A 15,282-nucleotide genomic window follows, 5' to 3' on the forward strand; every position below is an offset into this window, starting at 1 on the left:
TTAGTCGCTGTCACGCTAAAATCTTGTATGTCCATTTTTCTCACATTTGACATAAAGTAAAACCGGCACTTGTTACTTACATTGTGTCACAATTTCATGACAAATGAACCACCAGCCCTTTACATTTACAATCACAACTTCATAGAAATGATCCAAAATGACTTGAAGTAATAACATTTTTATTTTGACTTTCATTGAAAGTTAAGAAAGTTATTTTCTTCTCCTGTAAAACTATCATTTTAGACATACAAGGTTTTGCGTCAGCGGTTTTATTGCAAGGTATCTCTATATTTAACATTCTCTACACTCCATGAGGTTAGTGATATAGTCTAATTGTTAATATGTTATGCATTAAATATATGTATTAATGAACACATATAGAGACATTATATAACATGATGATAATCGTAGACCTAACACACAGTATGTAGCTACATGATGCATATATATAGGCTCTCCCTGCGATCCCTGTTATTAAGCTACACAAATAAATGACTTATTAGATACATATAAAAAGTCCAGGTATTGTGCAGTAGTGTTTTATAAGGCGCTATGACATTCATCTGACACACAGTGCTCTATAAAGCTGTAAACAAAAGCAAAACAAGAAATATGTTTTATGATATGGGTCATTTAAAATCTGTAGTGTGTTTAAATACTGGATCAAAACATTAACATTAATCAAAAATAATAATAATAATCGAATAAAATAATAATCAAACACGTTCAACGATTCAGAACACAGCTTACAAAAATATAAATAACTTTAAAAGCTCTCTCTCTCTCTCTCTCTCTCTCTCTCTCTCACACACACACACACACACCCATAAATTCACACACACACACACACACACATATCCATAAATTCTCTCACACACACACACACACACACACACACACACACACACACACACATATCCATAAATTCACACACACACACACACACACACACACACACATATCCATAAATTCACACACACACACACACACACACACACACACACACACACACACACATATCCATAAATTCACACACACACACACACACACACACACACACACACACACACACATATCCATAAATTCACACACACACACACACACACACACACACACACACACACACACACACATATCTATAAATTCACACACACACACACACACACACACATATATCCATAAATTCACACACACACACACACATATAAATTCACACACACACACACACACACACACACACACACACACATAAATTCACACACACACACACACACACACACATATCCATAAATTCACACACACACACACACACACACACACATAAATTCACTCACACACACACACACACACACACACACACACACACACACACACACACACATAAATTCTCTCACACACACACACACACACACACACACACACACACACACACACACACACACACACACACACACACACACACACACACACACAGCGCCACTGCGTGGTTGTTTACGGAAACTACAGCTGCAGATTTGACTCGGAGCGATGACGCTATAAACCCTCGCCGGAGTGTTTTCCTCCTTTGTGTTTATCAGCAGCTGTAAATAATCCTCGTGTCTGCTGAAATATGATATACATCACAATGTTCACACAGATATGGATGTGTATATGAGTTAAGAAGAAGGAAGTCGACTCTGTTATAAAGCCGAAAAGATGAATAAAGGCTGGCTGGAGCTGGAAAGCGACCCCGGTGAGTAGCTAGCTATAGCAAGCTAACGAACCTGGCTAACCTGTCTAAACAACCAACGCAGAGCGATTAATAAACCATATTACAATTATTATAAAACACTGAACATCAATAAGAACAGTAAGAATAGCTGCTTGTTTTAAGGTCTGCGTTTTGATAACACAGGTAGATCACGTATGAAGTAAAGGGGTTACTCCAACATCTTTCTCAACATGCTTATTTCTTTCGTTTTAAAAAGATGTCGCAGCGTCTAATGAAAGATTTAAGGCAAAAGGGAACACACGATGACAGCAGAACACACTGTATGTCCAAATATTTGTGTACACCCCTGTTAATGAATGCATTCAGCTACTTGAAGTTGCACCCAGTGCTGACACAGGTGTGCAAATGCGCACACACAGCTGGTCTTGTCCGTGTAGAGAGGTACTGCCAATACAATAGGACCCTCTGAAGCAGATAAACATCAACCAATTGGCACTGTTCCTAATACCAGGTGTAGGCTAGAGGGGTATAAAGCCCCCAGCAAAAACTGGAATGTTCTCTGGAATGATGGATGTGCTCCATCTAGTACTTTTGGGATGAGTTACTAATGCTCTTGTCACTGAATGCAATCAGATCCTCACAGCTATGCTCTAAATCTAGTAGAAAACTTTCCCTGCACAGTACAGGCATTTACTCCAACACAAGCTTGCTGAGCTAGTGAACTCTGCTGAGCTGCTAATGCAGTGAGCCGGTGTTCTCCCTGTGTTTGTGTTGGCATTTTTATTCATACATTACTGAATCAGTCAGCATCACAAAACCATAGGGAAGAGGTGTGTACAGTCTTTTAAACCCACCCTCCTGCAAAAGTGTTGCCCCTGTAGTGACATGTGGACTGGAGTGAACTGCAGCAGAATAGATAGATCACTATGTTAATCCCAGAGGGAAAATCACACATTACAGCAGCATTCAGAGGACAGACATAAGTATTCAGACCCTTTGCTCTGACCCTGGCAGTGTAGCTCTCAGGGCCATGTCAGTTGATTGGACATGATTTGGAAAGAGACACAACTGTCTGTATAATGTCTCCCTGCTGACACTGCATATCGGAGCATAAAGCATATATATATATATATATATATATATATATATATATATATATATATATATATATATATATATATATATAAAAAATATAAACTGTATATTTTTATCACTCTATTCTTGTGCTTTTTTTCTTCTTCAGGGCTGTTCACCCTGCTGGTAGAGGACTTTGGTGAGGCCACTTTCAATGTTCCTCTGATGGCTTGTTAAGGATGGCTAGAGCGTCTGGAAAATCACCTGTGCTTTTCTGAATACACAGTCTTGTGTGAAAGTTTGGCCGAGCAGCATATTGTCTGTATCTAAACTGTAACAAGCGCTGCCATCTTAGACAGTATTCTGAGACAGGAAGGCAGCATCCAAGCAAGTGTGCAGGTCTTTTTCCAGTTACTGTAGCCGTCCCTACATTCATCAGTCCATATTATTTCAAGGTTATGTGACAATAATTTGTTTAATAACTCTTTCTTTTGTGTTTCTATGGTTGTTGTTTCTGTTGCTCAGGTGTGAAGGGCGTTCAGGTAGAGGAGATCTATGACCTCCAGAGTAAATGCCATAGGTAAACCACTCCTTCTTGGATCTGTACCCTGATATGCTGATGTTTATGCTGATGATTAGTCAAGACATGTTTAGTGTATACAGTACTTCTTTAGGTTTGCACTGGAGCTAAGCTAATGTGGCTTAGAAGTAATGGAGGTTTACACTTTACCAATTTACATCTCGAAGCCTCCAAAACAATGTTTATCTATGTGACAAACTTTGGTTCATGTTTCTAGATAACATTAATTCATACAGAGTCAGAAACCACACAAGCAAGTCTATTAGAGATTACTGAACACCTCCACATGGTTAAGGAAGGGTATGAGATGTATAAAGCCTGCAGTTAGCATCATGCTAATTGGTAGCGTATACCAAACATGTCTTGGCCAACCAGTTACAATCAGAATTTTTTTTCCCACTGAACTATTGCTTTAATGAAATGTCTGTCTGAGCTAACACTGTCCTCCTGCTCTGTTCAGCCCTGTGTATGGTTTCATTTTCCTCTTTAAATGGATTGAGGAGCGCCGCTCCAGGAGGAAAGTCTCCACTCTCGTGGACGAAACCTCGGTCATCGATGATGACATCGTCAACGACATGTTTTTTGCCCACCAAGTGAGTCCTGGTGTTTCACAAAGCAGGATGTTTTAGTTTAGGCAGATATCTTAAGCCCAAACCAGATTCTGTCCAATGAGAAAAGAGTAATGACAGTATAAATTAATATAAAAGAAACAGTACCACTACTTACTCAGACTGTGGTGTAAGAGATCTGGGGATCTTGCCCATCTAACTTTGTTATTCAGTGGAATCAGAAATCTAATCGTTAAAGAGTGTTCATATATAAGTTTATATATATGCATGAATCATAATGTACCAGTTAGTTGAACATGATGATAAAAACGTTTGTGGTGGTAAAAAAAAGTTTGTGGTGGCGAACACTGATTGGGCCCAGGGCTATTTCAGATACATAAGGGTGTTATAAATTCCTAGGTTGGAAAACATAGGGGAGTTCGGGTGGCAGGACGGTTTTGTTGAGACTTTGAGAGATAAGCCGTAACTCATTGTCTTGGCCTAGAGAGGGAATAGAGTTTTAACTGGGGTCATAGACTTTAATTAATCTTTAATTTCATTTATTCTCTTTTTTTAGCTTTCTTATATGTAGCATGATTTTTGTCTTGACTTTGACTTGATATTTTTCTTTATTATCCTAAAATTGTTTTGTCCAGCGGTTTCATCCAATAAACTGGCAAAACTACCTTGGGACTTCCACACCACAACTGACAATTTCCCATTTCCCATCACTTTTATTAGTTTAAGAAGAAAGGTATGTGTGTGTGTGTGTGTGTGTGTGTGTGTGTGTGTGTGTGTGTGTGTGTGTGTGTGTGTGTGTGCGCGCACTGATGTTGTGGTCTGATGATGTGCTTATTTTTTTTTGTGTAGTTGATTCCGAACTCATGTGCCACTCACGCTTTACTAAGCGTGCTCCTGAACTGCAGCGGCGTGGAGCTGGGAATCACACTAAGCCGCATGAAGGCTTTCACCAAGGGCTTCAATCCAGAGGTACACACTCAGTAATCCTCACACAGACTCATTGAAAGCTACAGTAATGCATCGGTAACAGCGACTATACCACCGGCAGTTATTGCCTACATTGTAACTACACATTTAATAGTGACAGTAAAAGTGGGACCAAATTTTGTTTTAAATTATTCTCTCCACAGTAATAAAATATTTTTTTGTTCTTTTGATAATTTTTCCCTTTTGTCACGGCAGAGTAAAGGTTATGCCATCGGAAACGCTCCAGAACTGGCTAAAGCTCACAACAGCCACGCCAGGTACGACCTCTACACACTAAACTACCTGTATGAGATTTTTCCTGCTCATCTGTTTTTAACAATTGACTATTCAGATCTACACAGCAATACACTATATGTCCCAATGTTTGTGGACACCCTTACTAATGAATGCATTCGGCTACTTTAAGTTGCACCAGTGCTGACACAGATGTGCAAATACACACACACAGCTTGCCCAGTCCCTGTAGAGAAGTATAACCAACAAAATAGAATTCTCTGGAACAGATAAACATGAACCTATTGGCAGCATGCCTCATGCCAGGCGTGGGCTACAGAGGAATAAAGTCCTCCAGCATTGAGCTGTGAACAGGGGAACTGTGTTCTATGAAATTATGGTGGTCCTCCATTCAGTGCTTTTGGATTAAGTTGGGGATAAGGTGAGGTGGTGATCATGCAACATCCTGACCTCACTAATGCTCTTGTCACTGAATGCAATCAAATCCTCACAGCACGATACCAGAATCTAGCAGGATAAACGATTTAATACCCTTGATTTCAGAAGAAACAACGAATGAGCAGGTGTCCCAATACATTTGTCTGTATAGTGTGTCAAATGAAAATGATGCATGTATTTGAATCAGGTAAATTAATGCAATCACTTCTGTTCAGTGTAACTTACTTCTCTCCTCTTGTTTCCATGGAGACCTGAGCCACGGCACTTGCCGGAGAAGCAGAATGGCATCAGCGCTGTGCGGACAATGGAGGCTTTTCACTTTGTCAGCTACGTTCCCATTAAAGACAGGCTGTTTGAGCTGGATGGACTCAAGGCATACCCCATAGATCACGGTACTTAAAATTAATAAAATGAAGTAATAGTGTTGAATGGTACTTTTCATTTATACAAGTACTTAACACCAGTAATATTCAGTGTGTATTAAAGGAACATGATCTAGCTAGTCAAAGCATCTCAATAAACACATGAAAATGAGCATTCAGTTAAATCAATAAAATGCATAAAACATGTGGTAAAGAACCATACATGCTAAAAAAATACAGTTAATAAATATGACTTTTGATATGGGGACATATGCATCAATGGACTGAGTGCAATAATTATGGTCAAGTGCACAAGAGCATAAACCGACTATAAGAATATTTATATTAAGCCACTTTATGTCTTTATTCATCCAACTGAATGTACATAGTATACTGAGTCACTTTACTTTTGCACACCACGGGCATGCTACACTCTGTACTTTTAGTGTAGGAGTACTTATCTTCTTAATTTCAGTATTTAATCATTGTCAATTATTGTATATCTGTATCCGAGTCCTGTCTGTACATGTTCCTTTAGTGTGCTAATTGTGTTATGCTGCTGGATGCTATATTTCCTTTGGGATCAATAAAGTATCTATCTAGCTAATAGATGGTGCCAGATGAAAGAGAGTCCCTGTATAAGCACTCCATAAAACATTAACATTAACCTGCATAAATCCTATATCAGCATGAACCAATTGTTAGTTTAACAACATACTCATAATACTGTATATAAATATGTATTAGTACATATTATATACAATCAACAAGTGTGTTTCTGTCTGTCTCACACATGCACACACATACAGGTCCATGGGGAGAGGAGGAAGAGTGGACAGATAAAGCCCGAAGGGTCATTATGGAAAGAATTGGACTTGCAACTGCAGGGTAAGATTCCATTTCACATACATTAGTATGTATTTCAGCTTGTGAGTTGTAACAACTGACTGAAACCTGCTAATACTACCACTTGCACACACAGTTTGTCTAGAACCTCAAGAAAAAACTAGTGACATTTTCCATAATTAACTGGTTCCACCCACTGGAAATCCAATTTGATTGCTTAATTCCTCTGTCAGTTCTTAATTATGTTGGTGGTTGCTCTAATGCATACAGGCTTTAACCACTGCATGGGAAGTCGCAACCAAAGGGGGAGCTCGTTTAGCTGAATCTGATGATATACCACTGAGAGAATAATTCTGATTGAATCGTTTTCTATTTTGTGTTTCACCAAACAGAAAATTAAGTAGCCATCAAAACTCTCATTAAGACTACAGAGTTTAAACACATTCTACCAAATAAAAATAAACTAAAATAAAGATGTGTATATTTAAATAAATCCCAGTAATCATTAGACCTTCTCTGAAAACCTAGAAAGCCCTCAGGGTTCTCCACAGTTTAAATGTTTCTTCTGTTTCTCAGGGAACCGTACCACGATATCCGCTTTAATCTAATGGCGGTGGTACCGGACCGCAGGATGAAGTATGAGTCCAGACTGGAGGTGCTCAAACGGAACCGGCAGATCGTTCTGGAAGGCTTGCAGCAGGTCAGTGAGTCTGGGAACACAAGAAAAATTTGGAATATGTGCCATTTAAGGAGCTTCTCCCAGTGAAGACTGAAGGATCTGAGCTGCATGTGTTTGAGTATTGCTATTGTGTGTGTGTGTGTGTGTGTGTGTGTGTGTGTGTGTGTCTGTGTCTGTGTGTGTGTGTGTGTGTGTGTGTGTCTGTGTGTGTGTGTGTGTGTGTGTCTGTGTGTGTGTGTGTGTGTCTGTGTGTGTGTTTTCCAGGCAATTCGAGCATCTCAGCCCGATACACAGCAGGACCGTAAGCAGCCAGAATCCTCCTCTTCTGAGGACACGTCCACTATGGTGAAAAAAGAAGAATCTTCAGAAACCCCGGTATCTGCAGAGCAAGCTTCGCCTACAGGTATGCAATGAGTGGGGTTTTATTATTGTGTATTTTTGTACATTGTTCATCAGATATTAGAAACCATTCGACCATTCAAATGTAATTATTAAAAATGATCTCCATTAATTATGCACACAGAATTGTCAACTTCAAATTTGGAATGTTTGTATTTACACTGTCTAATGTATAATTAGATTTCAATTATTATTATAAGTAAGTCTAAACTTTTGAAGCTTTGTAAATGCTCTATGTGTGTGTGTGTGCGCGTGTACGTGTGCGCATGTAGATGCAAGTATCCCAGCAGCAGCAGATAAAGTCAAAAGTGTGTCGAAGACATCCTCCCTATCAGCAGGATGCGCTGCCCCAGGACCACCTCCTCCACCTGCTCCCCCTGCATCGTCCGCCCCTCCAGCCATGGCCAGCCCAAACCCCATTGTCCAGCGCCTGCCTGCCTTTCTGGACAACCACAACTACGCCAAGTCCCCCATGCAGGTGAGTTTTCTATTAAAAAAATGAAACCCCACATGCGGCACCAGGAGCAGATAGGTTTCACATGTTCAGCAGATTGCACCAGTCCACTTGAAGCGAACCCCAGACCACTGGTTTCAGCAGGACTACAGATCGGTTCTCTGAGGCCCACATGGGCTTCGAAAACAGCTTTCACACCAGAGCAAGCACTCCTGGGTCCGGGAAAACATGCTGATGTGATGAAAATGCCCTTTAAGTCAGCCAGTTTTAGTAAGTTAAAATACCAATGTTGAACGGTGTGTGTGTGTGCGTACATAGGAAGAAGAGGATCTAGCTGCAGGAGTGGGTCGCCCTCGCATTCCTGGACCCCCTCAGACTTCTTACTCTGATGATGAGGATGACTATGAGGATGAAGAGGAGGAAGAGAGTGGAGCTACAGGAGCATCAAATAGGTACAAAACTACACACACACACACAAACAAGAGACATCCCATTTGATTATTAGGGATGTTACAGCACACCGTATTATATTGTATCCTAGTCTCCTGACTGGCGTGTTGCTTTAACGACTAAACCCATTGCTGTGTGTGTTATTGACAGGTTCCGTAGAAAGGCAAGCCTCCGAACGAGAGCCGTGGCCCGCACCAGCACTGGAGGGGGCGGAGCCTCAGGTGTCGAAAGTCAGCTGGCTCTGAACATGCTCACTGAGAAACTTAAGAAGGAGGTACAGAGGAAAGACACCATGGCAACGGTGGCTGGCTCCACCCCTCTCAACGTGCGCACGGAGGGACGCACTGGCGGCATCAGCATCACCTCTGCGTCACAGCCGTCGCCTACGCCTAGCAATGAGAGCACGGATACTGCCTCCGAGATTGGCAGTGCGTTTAACTCACCGCTTCGTTCTCCTGCCCGCTCTCAGGTACACACACGCAACTTTCCATAAATGTCCATAATGTCATATCACACACATGGGTAAAGGACTCGCAGCGTCCACACAGCGTCCATTCAGCCAGTTAGGTTAAAGTAGCCTGTGGGGAGGGAGCTAATGCATAAAACTAGACAATGATTAGAGTTTTGGCCCTTGTCCCACCACAAACATTACACTTTGGGCCCCCCAGGACACAAGTTTTGGGAACTTTCAAGATCAGCTCATCTAAAGCATATAGTGGGGGTGATTTATAAGTTCTGTAATGGGGGTTATTGTCTAGAGAGTGTTTTGCTGTATTGTCTACAGTTCATAGTGAGATGTGACCACTTGTTTACAGCTATTTGTTTTATTTACATACTGTGTGTGTGTGTGTCCTTCCTGTCATCCTTTCAGGCAACTACGCGCCCCTCCAGCCCTGTAGCGTCCCACCTGAGCCGAGTGCTGTTTGGTGAAGATGAAGGCTTACTGCGTTTGGACGCGCGACATAACCGTGCTGTCCGAGACCTTGGAACGGTAGTTGGCACCACACGACTGCAGCTGAAGGAGGATGGCACCATGCATGCACTACCCCCTGCTGGTAAGAAATTCTAATATGCATGCCTGTACCACCTTGTGAGAAGTAGTTATAATACACACAAATATGCCCACCTGCAGGAGAGGTCATGTTAAATGTTCATTACTAATAGTAAATGCATAGTATTCCTAAAGGTATTTAGACAGCTACTTTATACTAAATACACAGTATTCCCAAAAGTATTTGAATTAAGCTACCTAAGCTACATCATACCCATTGTTAAAACACAGGTGTTTACACACAACTTAAGTAATCTCCACATAAAAGCACTGACCAATAGAATAAGACATTAGCACATGACCCCAAATACAATGGGTATTTGGGATGAGTCCCAACCTCAGTACTTGACCTCACTGATGCTCTAGCTCTTGTGGGGCTGAATACAACCAAACCCCCTTACAGCAATGTTCCAACATCTAGTATAAAGCCTTCCCAGGTGAGTAGAGGCTGTTGGTGCAGCAAAGCGGGACAAACTTCCTATTACCCTTAATTTCAGTAATAGTAAGTTACATACTCTTGGCTGTATAATCTTAGTACCTCCATGTATAATCAGTGACTCTTCAAATGATTGTGTGATTTAATTCTGAAAGCACGGGTAAAAAGGCTGATGCTCTTTCTCTTTCACCAGAGGGAGCATCTGATGGGGTGAAGAAAGCAAACGGTGTGGAGAAGACAGAGAAGAATGAGAAGAAAGAAGGGCTCAGTGAAGGTGGACAAGAGAAGGGTGGGAAAGACGGAGCATCAGAGGAGAAGAAAGTCAAGGAAGAGAGTAAAGAGATGACCGACAACAAGACTATCACAGAAAGTGCCACCTTTGCCGAGCCTGAGGCTGTCCTCAAACCGTCCGGAGAGAAATATACACCAAAAGTAAGGCTTAGTTTAGAGTTCCTTGTTGATTTTATTATTCTACAAAGTTCTGTGTCAGTGAGATAACGGTAATATATATGAACACTAGGCTTGTTTGCTAATGAATGTACTGAGACGCTTTCCTTGGTCTGGTTTGGTCTGGTTTGGTCTGGTCTGCTCTGGTCTGTGGTGGTGTGTGTTGTGCTATATTTGGTACTGTGTTTATTTGCCTCTCTCTCTGTGTGCTGTAGGAGTTGCTGGCTCTGCTGAAGTATGTGGAGGCTGATATTGCTAACTGTGAGGTGTGTCTGAAAGAGGAGGTGGAGAAGAGGAAGAAATACAAGGTACAATCACTGCAGTCTGCTTGGTTCTTCAGAACTAATGGGCTTCATCATACACTGTATGTCTGAATGTTTGTGGACAGCCCTTCTACCAAATGTGTTCAGCTACCTCAGGTTGCACACACTGCTTGTCAAATGCCAGAAGCACTCATTGGTGCAGATAAACATGAAGCTATTGACCATGATTCTGGAATGATTATGGTGCTCCTTCAATACTTTTAGGATGAGTTGGGGAGTTTGGGATGAGATCGGATGATGTGGATCCAGCGTCCTGACCTCACTAACTCTTGTGTTGCTCAATCCAATCAAATCCTTACAGCATTGCTTAGAAAGCTAGTAGAATGCCTTACCTATACCGTAGAGACAGTTATTCCAACATAAGCAGGATAAAATATGTTTTTTTTATAAACATATACATAAATGAGTGTGCAGATGTCCAAATACTTTTGCCAATATAGTGTATGATTTGGCAGAACTGTTTTTTCACTTGACAAAATGAATGAAAGATTCGTTTACACATATTGAAATGTACTGTTCACACCCCAGTCAATACAGTCCATATATGGAAGGTTTACAGCATCTGAAGCTGTTATTGTGGCTTTAAGGCATGTGTATAATGGTACAGATGTTTCAGCTCTGGTATATATATTTCAGTATTTTCAGTATGCAACAAGTATTATGTATATGTGTTCAGATTGATGACCAGAGGAGGACCCATAACTACGATGAGTTCATCTGCACATTTATATCCATGTTGGCACAAGAAGGTAAAATTGTCTTCTCTCTTTTCTTCTTCTCCCTTCTCATCTTGCGTCTCCTCTTCTCTCATTTTTTTCAAATTTTCTTCTCTCTCTTTGTTTCTTTGTTTCTTTTTCTTTTGTCCTCTCTCTTCTCTTCCCCCATTTTCTCTTTTCTTCTCTTGTCCTCTCCTTTCTTCTCGTCCTTTCTTCTCGTCCTCTCTTCTCCTTGTCCTTGTCCTCTCCTCTCTTCTCCTTGTCCTCTCCTCTCTTCTCCTTGTCCTCTCCGCTCTTCTCTTGTCCTCTGCTCTTATCTTATATTCCCTTTTGTTCTTGTCTTTGACTTGACTGTTCTTCTTGTTTGTTGTCTTCTCTCTTTTTTTACTAGAAGGACCTACAATTTCTCTCTCTCTCTCTCTGTGACTCACTCACTCTGACTCTCTCTGACGGACTCACCCTCTTTCTCTCTGTAGCGTGTGATTGTTTGTGTGTGTGCGCTGTGTTTTCAGTCTCTGGCATTGGGGTTCCCCCTGATTTGGGGAAGTAGCAGCAAAATGATTCACTCTTAATCACTCCTTTATTTCCTGCTGATAAAACTGAACACTGCAATCTGTCTGTCTCTCACTCTCTCATTCTCTCATTATCTCTCTCTATCTCCCGTCCTCTCTCTCTTCTTGTCTGTGTGCCAGTATCACCATGATAAGTCTCTCGCTTTCTCTCTTTCAAACATTTACTCACATTACTAGATACAGATTCCCCCTGCCCGAAAAACATAATCTCCAATTTCTGAGTTTATAGGAGAAGGAATAATATGCATTAATAAACACACTTTAAGATCTAGATTGTACTTTTTTTATTAGAGCTGATGTATCACAGTTTTGACTATGATGTCAAAAATATAGCTGATCACTCTTTTGCCTGCAGCACTGCTGGGATTTAATTTTACAATTAAAATTCAGTTGTACCACTGAAGAACCCCAGAACAACAGTCAAACAGACTGAACTGGAGAATCTAAACGCCACACACACACACACACACACACACACACACACACAGAGGAGTGGCCATAACAGACATGGGGCTGGCTGCACATGAAATAGGGGAGCTGATATCTGATTTTATTAAAGAGTTGGAGTAAATTAAAAAAGATGTGAACGATCAAATGTACATTTGTGTGTCCTTTGTACTGTGTACACTAAAGCCCAGCACTACCACCACCATGCTTTGCGCCAGCTCACTTATCTAACTCCTCTCTAATCTTTTTCTTTCTTTTTTTCCTTTCTCTTTCTTTCTAGGGATGTTGGCGAGTCTGGTGGAGCAGAATATTTCGGTGCGCAGACGGCAGGGTGTGAGCATCGGCCGCCTCCACAAACAGCGCAAGCCAGATCGCCGAAAACGCTCTCGGCCTTACAAAACCAAACGCCAGTGAACACTCCGACTTGCAGTGACGAGCGGTTCTAAAACCCTAACTCTGACAGTCTAGTGCTCGTGAACTCCTCAGAATTGACTGACCCAAGGGGCAGTTTGTGCCCCAGAAGCAGCTATTACCTGTAAGGTGTCCACTGATTACAAAGCAAAGGTGGGGAAAATAACCCCACTCAGATCAGTGATGCTCCAGTGCACTCAGTGTAGATGCTACTGGTATAAATCCCAGTGAGCAATCAGTCTCATAGTATGACTTATCATAATTCATTACTGGCCTTGTCTAAAATTGTTACACATAGCTGAAGACATTCAACAAAGCAATCAAGTCATCAAAAAAAAGTCAGTATCACTTAATTTATCAAGTTTTTGGTTATTCGGGTTACTTGAATGAAAAAACGACAAAGAATTTGAATGTTGGTAAAAGTATGAAAAGAGTAGTTGTATAAAAAGAGTGGGTATTGTTAAATGAACGGATTAAAAGCACTATTTTTATAATGGTTATTTTTATGTATTTTGCGGTTGACTTAATACATGTATTCATGTATTTAAAAGGGATTTAAAAGGGACTTTTCCATTTCTGTGGAATTCACTGGTAAATACAGCCTTTGTATTTATTGTCCAAACCCACCAGTGAACCACCATGGATGGACATTTAAAAAAACAAATTTTAGTCCCAACATCTTTTCAGAACCCTGGTAAAACTGTGTCTCAGTACTTTAGGCAGCTCCTTCCCCTTTTGGTGTAATAACTTTCTGTGAGGGAGCCTTTAGAGTTTGGACATCTGAGTCCATGCACCACCACTGTGAACAATCCTGACTGGGTGAGTTTATGTAAAGTTCTCCAAGTCATTTTGGAACTTTTCTATTGATTCATTCTACATGGAATTGTGGCACCATGTAAAGAACAACTTTCACATTATGTCAAAGTGAAAATTGGAGCTTTTTTGTGTGACTGCGATGATATCCATTTAAAGGTGCAAGTGATTAGAGACTGATTACTTAAAGAGAATTATACCAGCAGCATGTGCAGCTGTGACTTTTCCAGGTGGACCAATCACAGACGTCATTAATGTGACTTTTCAATCTGTGTGTGTGAGTGTGTGTGAGTGTGTGTGAGCCAGAAACAGAATGAAACAGAACATTTGTGGTCAAACTATCACCCTGATTCTGCCAATCCACCCCAAATAGTAAGTGTTGCAATTTACTTACTATTATAGTAAGTAAACAGTCAAACCCTGACTCTGACCAGAGCTTCCAGTACAGGACGCTAAAGTGTTTTGTAGCTCTCCTGTAATTGCTGTAGGTATGGGTGGAGTTTAAAGGAAGAGACATTCTGTTTTGTTAGGAAGTTAAGGAAGGGTAGTCTTTGACTCTCAAATGCTGTTCATGTCTGTCTGTTTTGAAAGGAGCGATTGAAGACAACCCCCTCATCCCCCCACCCTTTTTGTGATCTTTTTGATCATCTAAATGATGACATAACTAATTATGATGACATAAAAGAATATCAGTTTAAAACCATTAATAATAACAGAGTTTTTTTGTCTCCAATCACCCCTTCACTTTGTATATACAAGTGTGTGTATGTGTGAGTGTATGGCCCTATTGTCATTTCTATACAGAACTGTCTGTCCTGAACACAATAAACTGCAAAATAATCTGTAAAAGTGTGTCTCAGTCTGGCTGATTTAGTTTGTGAGTTTTTAACAGGTGGCCAATTAAGAGACTGGAAGTACTTGCAACGAACAGCATTTAATTGTTTGTTTATTTAGATGCTTGTTTCTCATTAAGGTGCCAACTGTGTAGTCCGTTAATGCTTAGAAACCCAAGTGTCAATATTTTTCCACCCTTCCCCATTTAACCCCTTGAATCCTAGGTTTATTATTGGGCTATTCGTCTCATGTAGAAACAATTAAAATTATTTATTTATTTATTTTTGTGTAACAGTTTAGTTATGCATGTTGACTTGGTATAATAGTCCCACCAGCTTCTGTTTAGGGCCTGTGTAATTTCTGTTCATTTTAACTGTAATGGAGTTATGAAAGAAGTTTGAGCTACAGGGTTTACAGGGTTTAAATGTTTTTTTTTTTCTATTTTTACA

The 15,282-nt window shown here is 40.6% G+C and overlaps 1 protein-coding gene across 1 annotated transcript; it reads left to right on the forward strand.

Annotated features, from left to right (window-relative positions):
- Positions 1-1,534: 1,534 nt before the first annotated feature.
- Positions 1,535-14,848, forward strand: bap1 (BRCA1 associated deubiquitinase 1). Its single transcript, XM_072666488.1, has 18 exons — positions 1,535-1,732; positions 2,955-2,984; positions 3,311-3,365; positions 3,826-3,958; positions 4,784-4,903; positions 5,117-5,178; positions 5,843-5,985; positions 6,765-6,843; positions 7,378-7,501; positions 7,745-7,883; positions 8,152-8,357; positions 8,652-8,785; positions 8,934-9,252; positions 9,655-9,838; positions 10,464-10,702; positions 10,933-11,025; positions 11,717-11,789; positions 13,056-14,848. The coding sequence occupies exons 1-18, from the start codon at positions 1,696-1,698 to the stop codon at positions 13,187-13,189; spliced, it is 2,304 nt and encodes a 767-aa protein (XP_072522589.1). The 5' UTR covers positions 1,535-1,695; the 3' UTR covers positions 13,190-14,848.
- The last annotated feature ends 434 nt before the right edge of the window (positions 14,849-15,282 follow it).

This window comes from Salminus brasiliensis, chromosome 21 (assembly GCF_030463535.1).
Source record: "Salminus brasiliensis chromosome 21, fSalBra1.hap2, whole genome shotgun sequence".
NCBI classification, from domain to species: domain Eukaryota; kingdom Metazoa; phylum Chordata; class Actinopteri; order Characiformes; family Bryconidae; genus Salminus; species Salminus brasiliensis.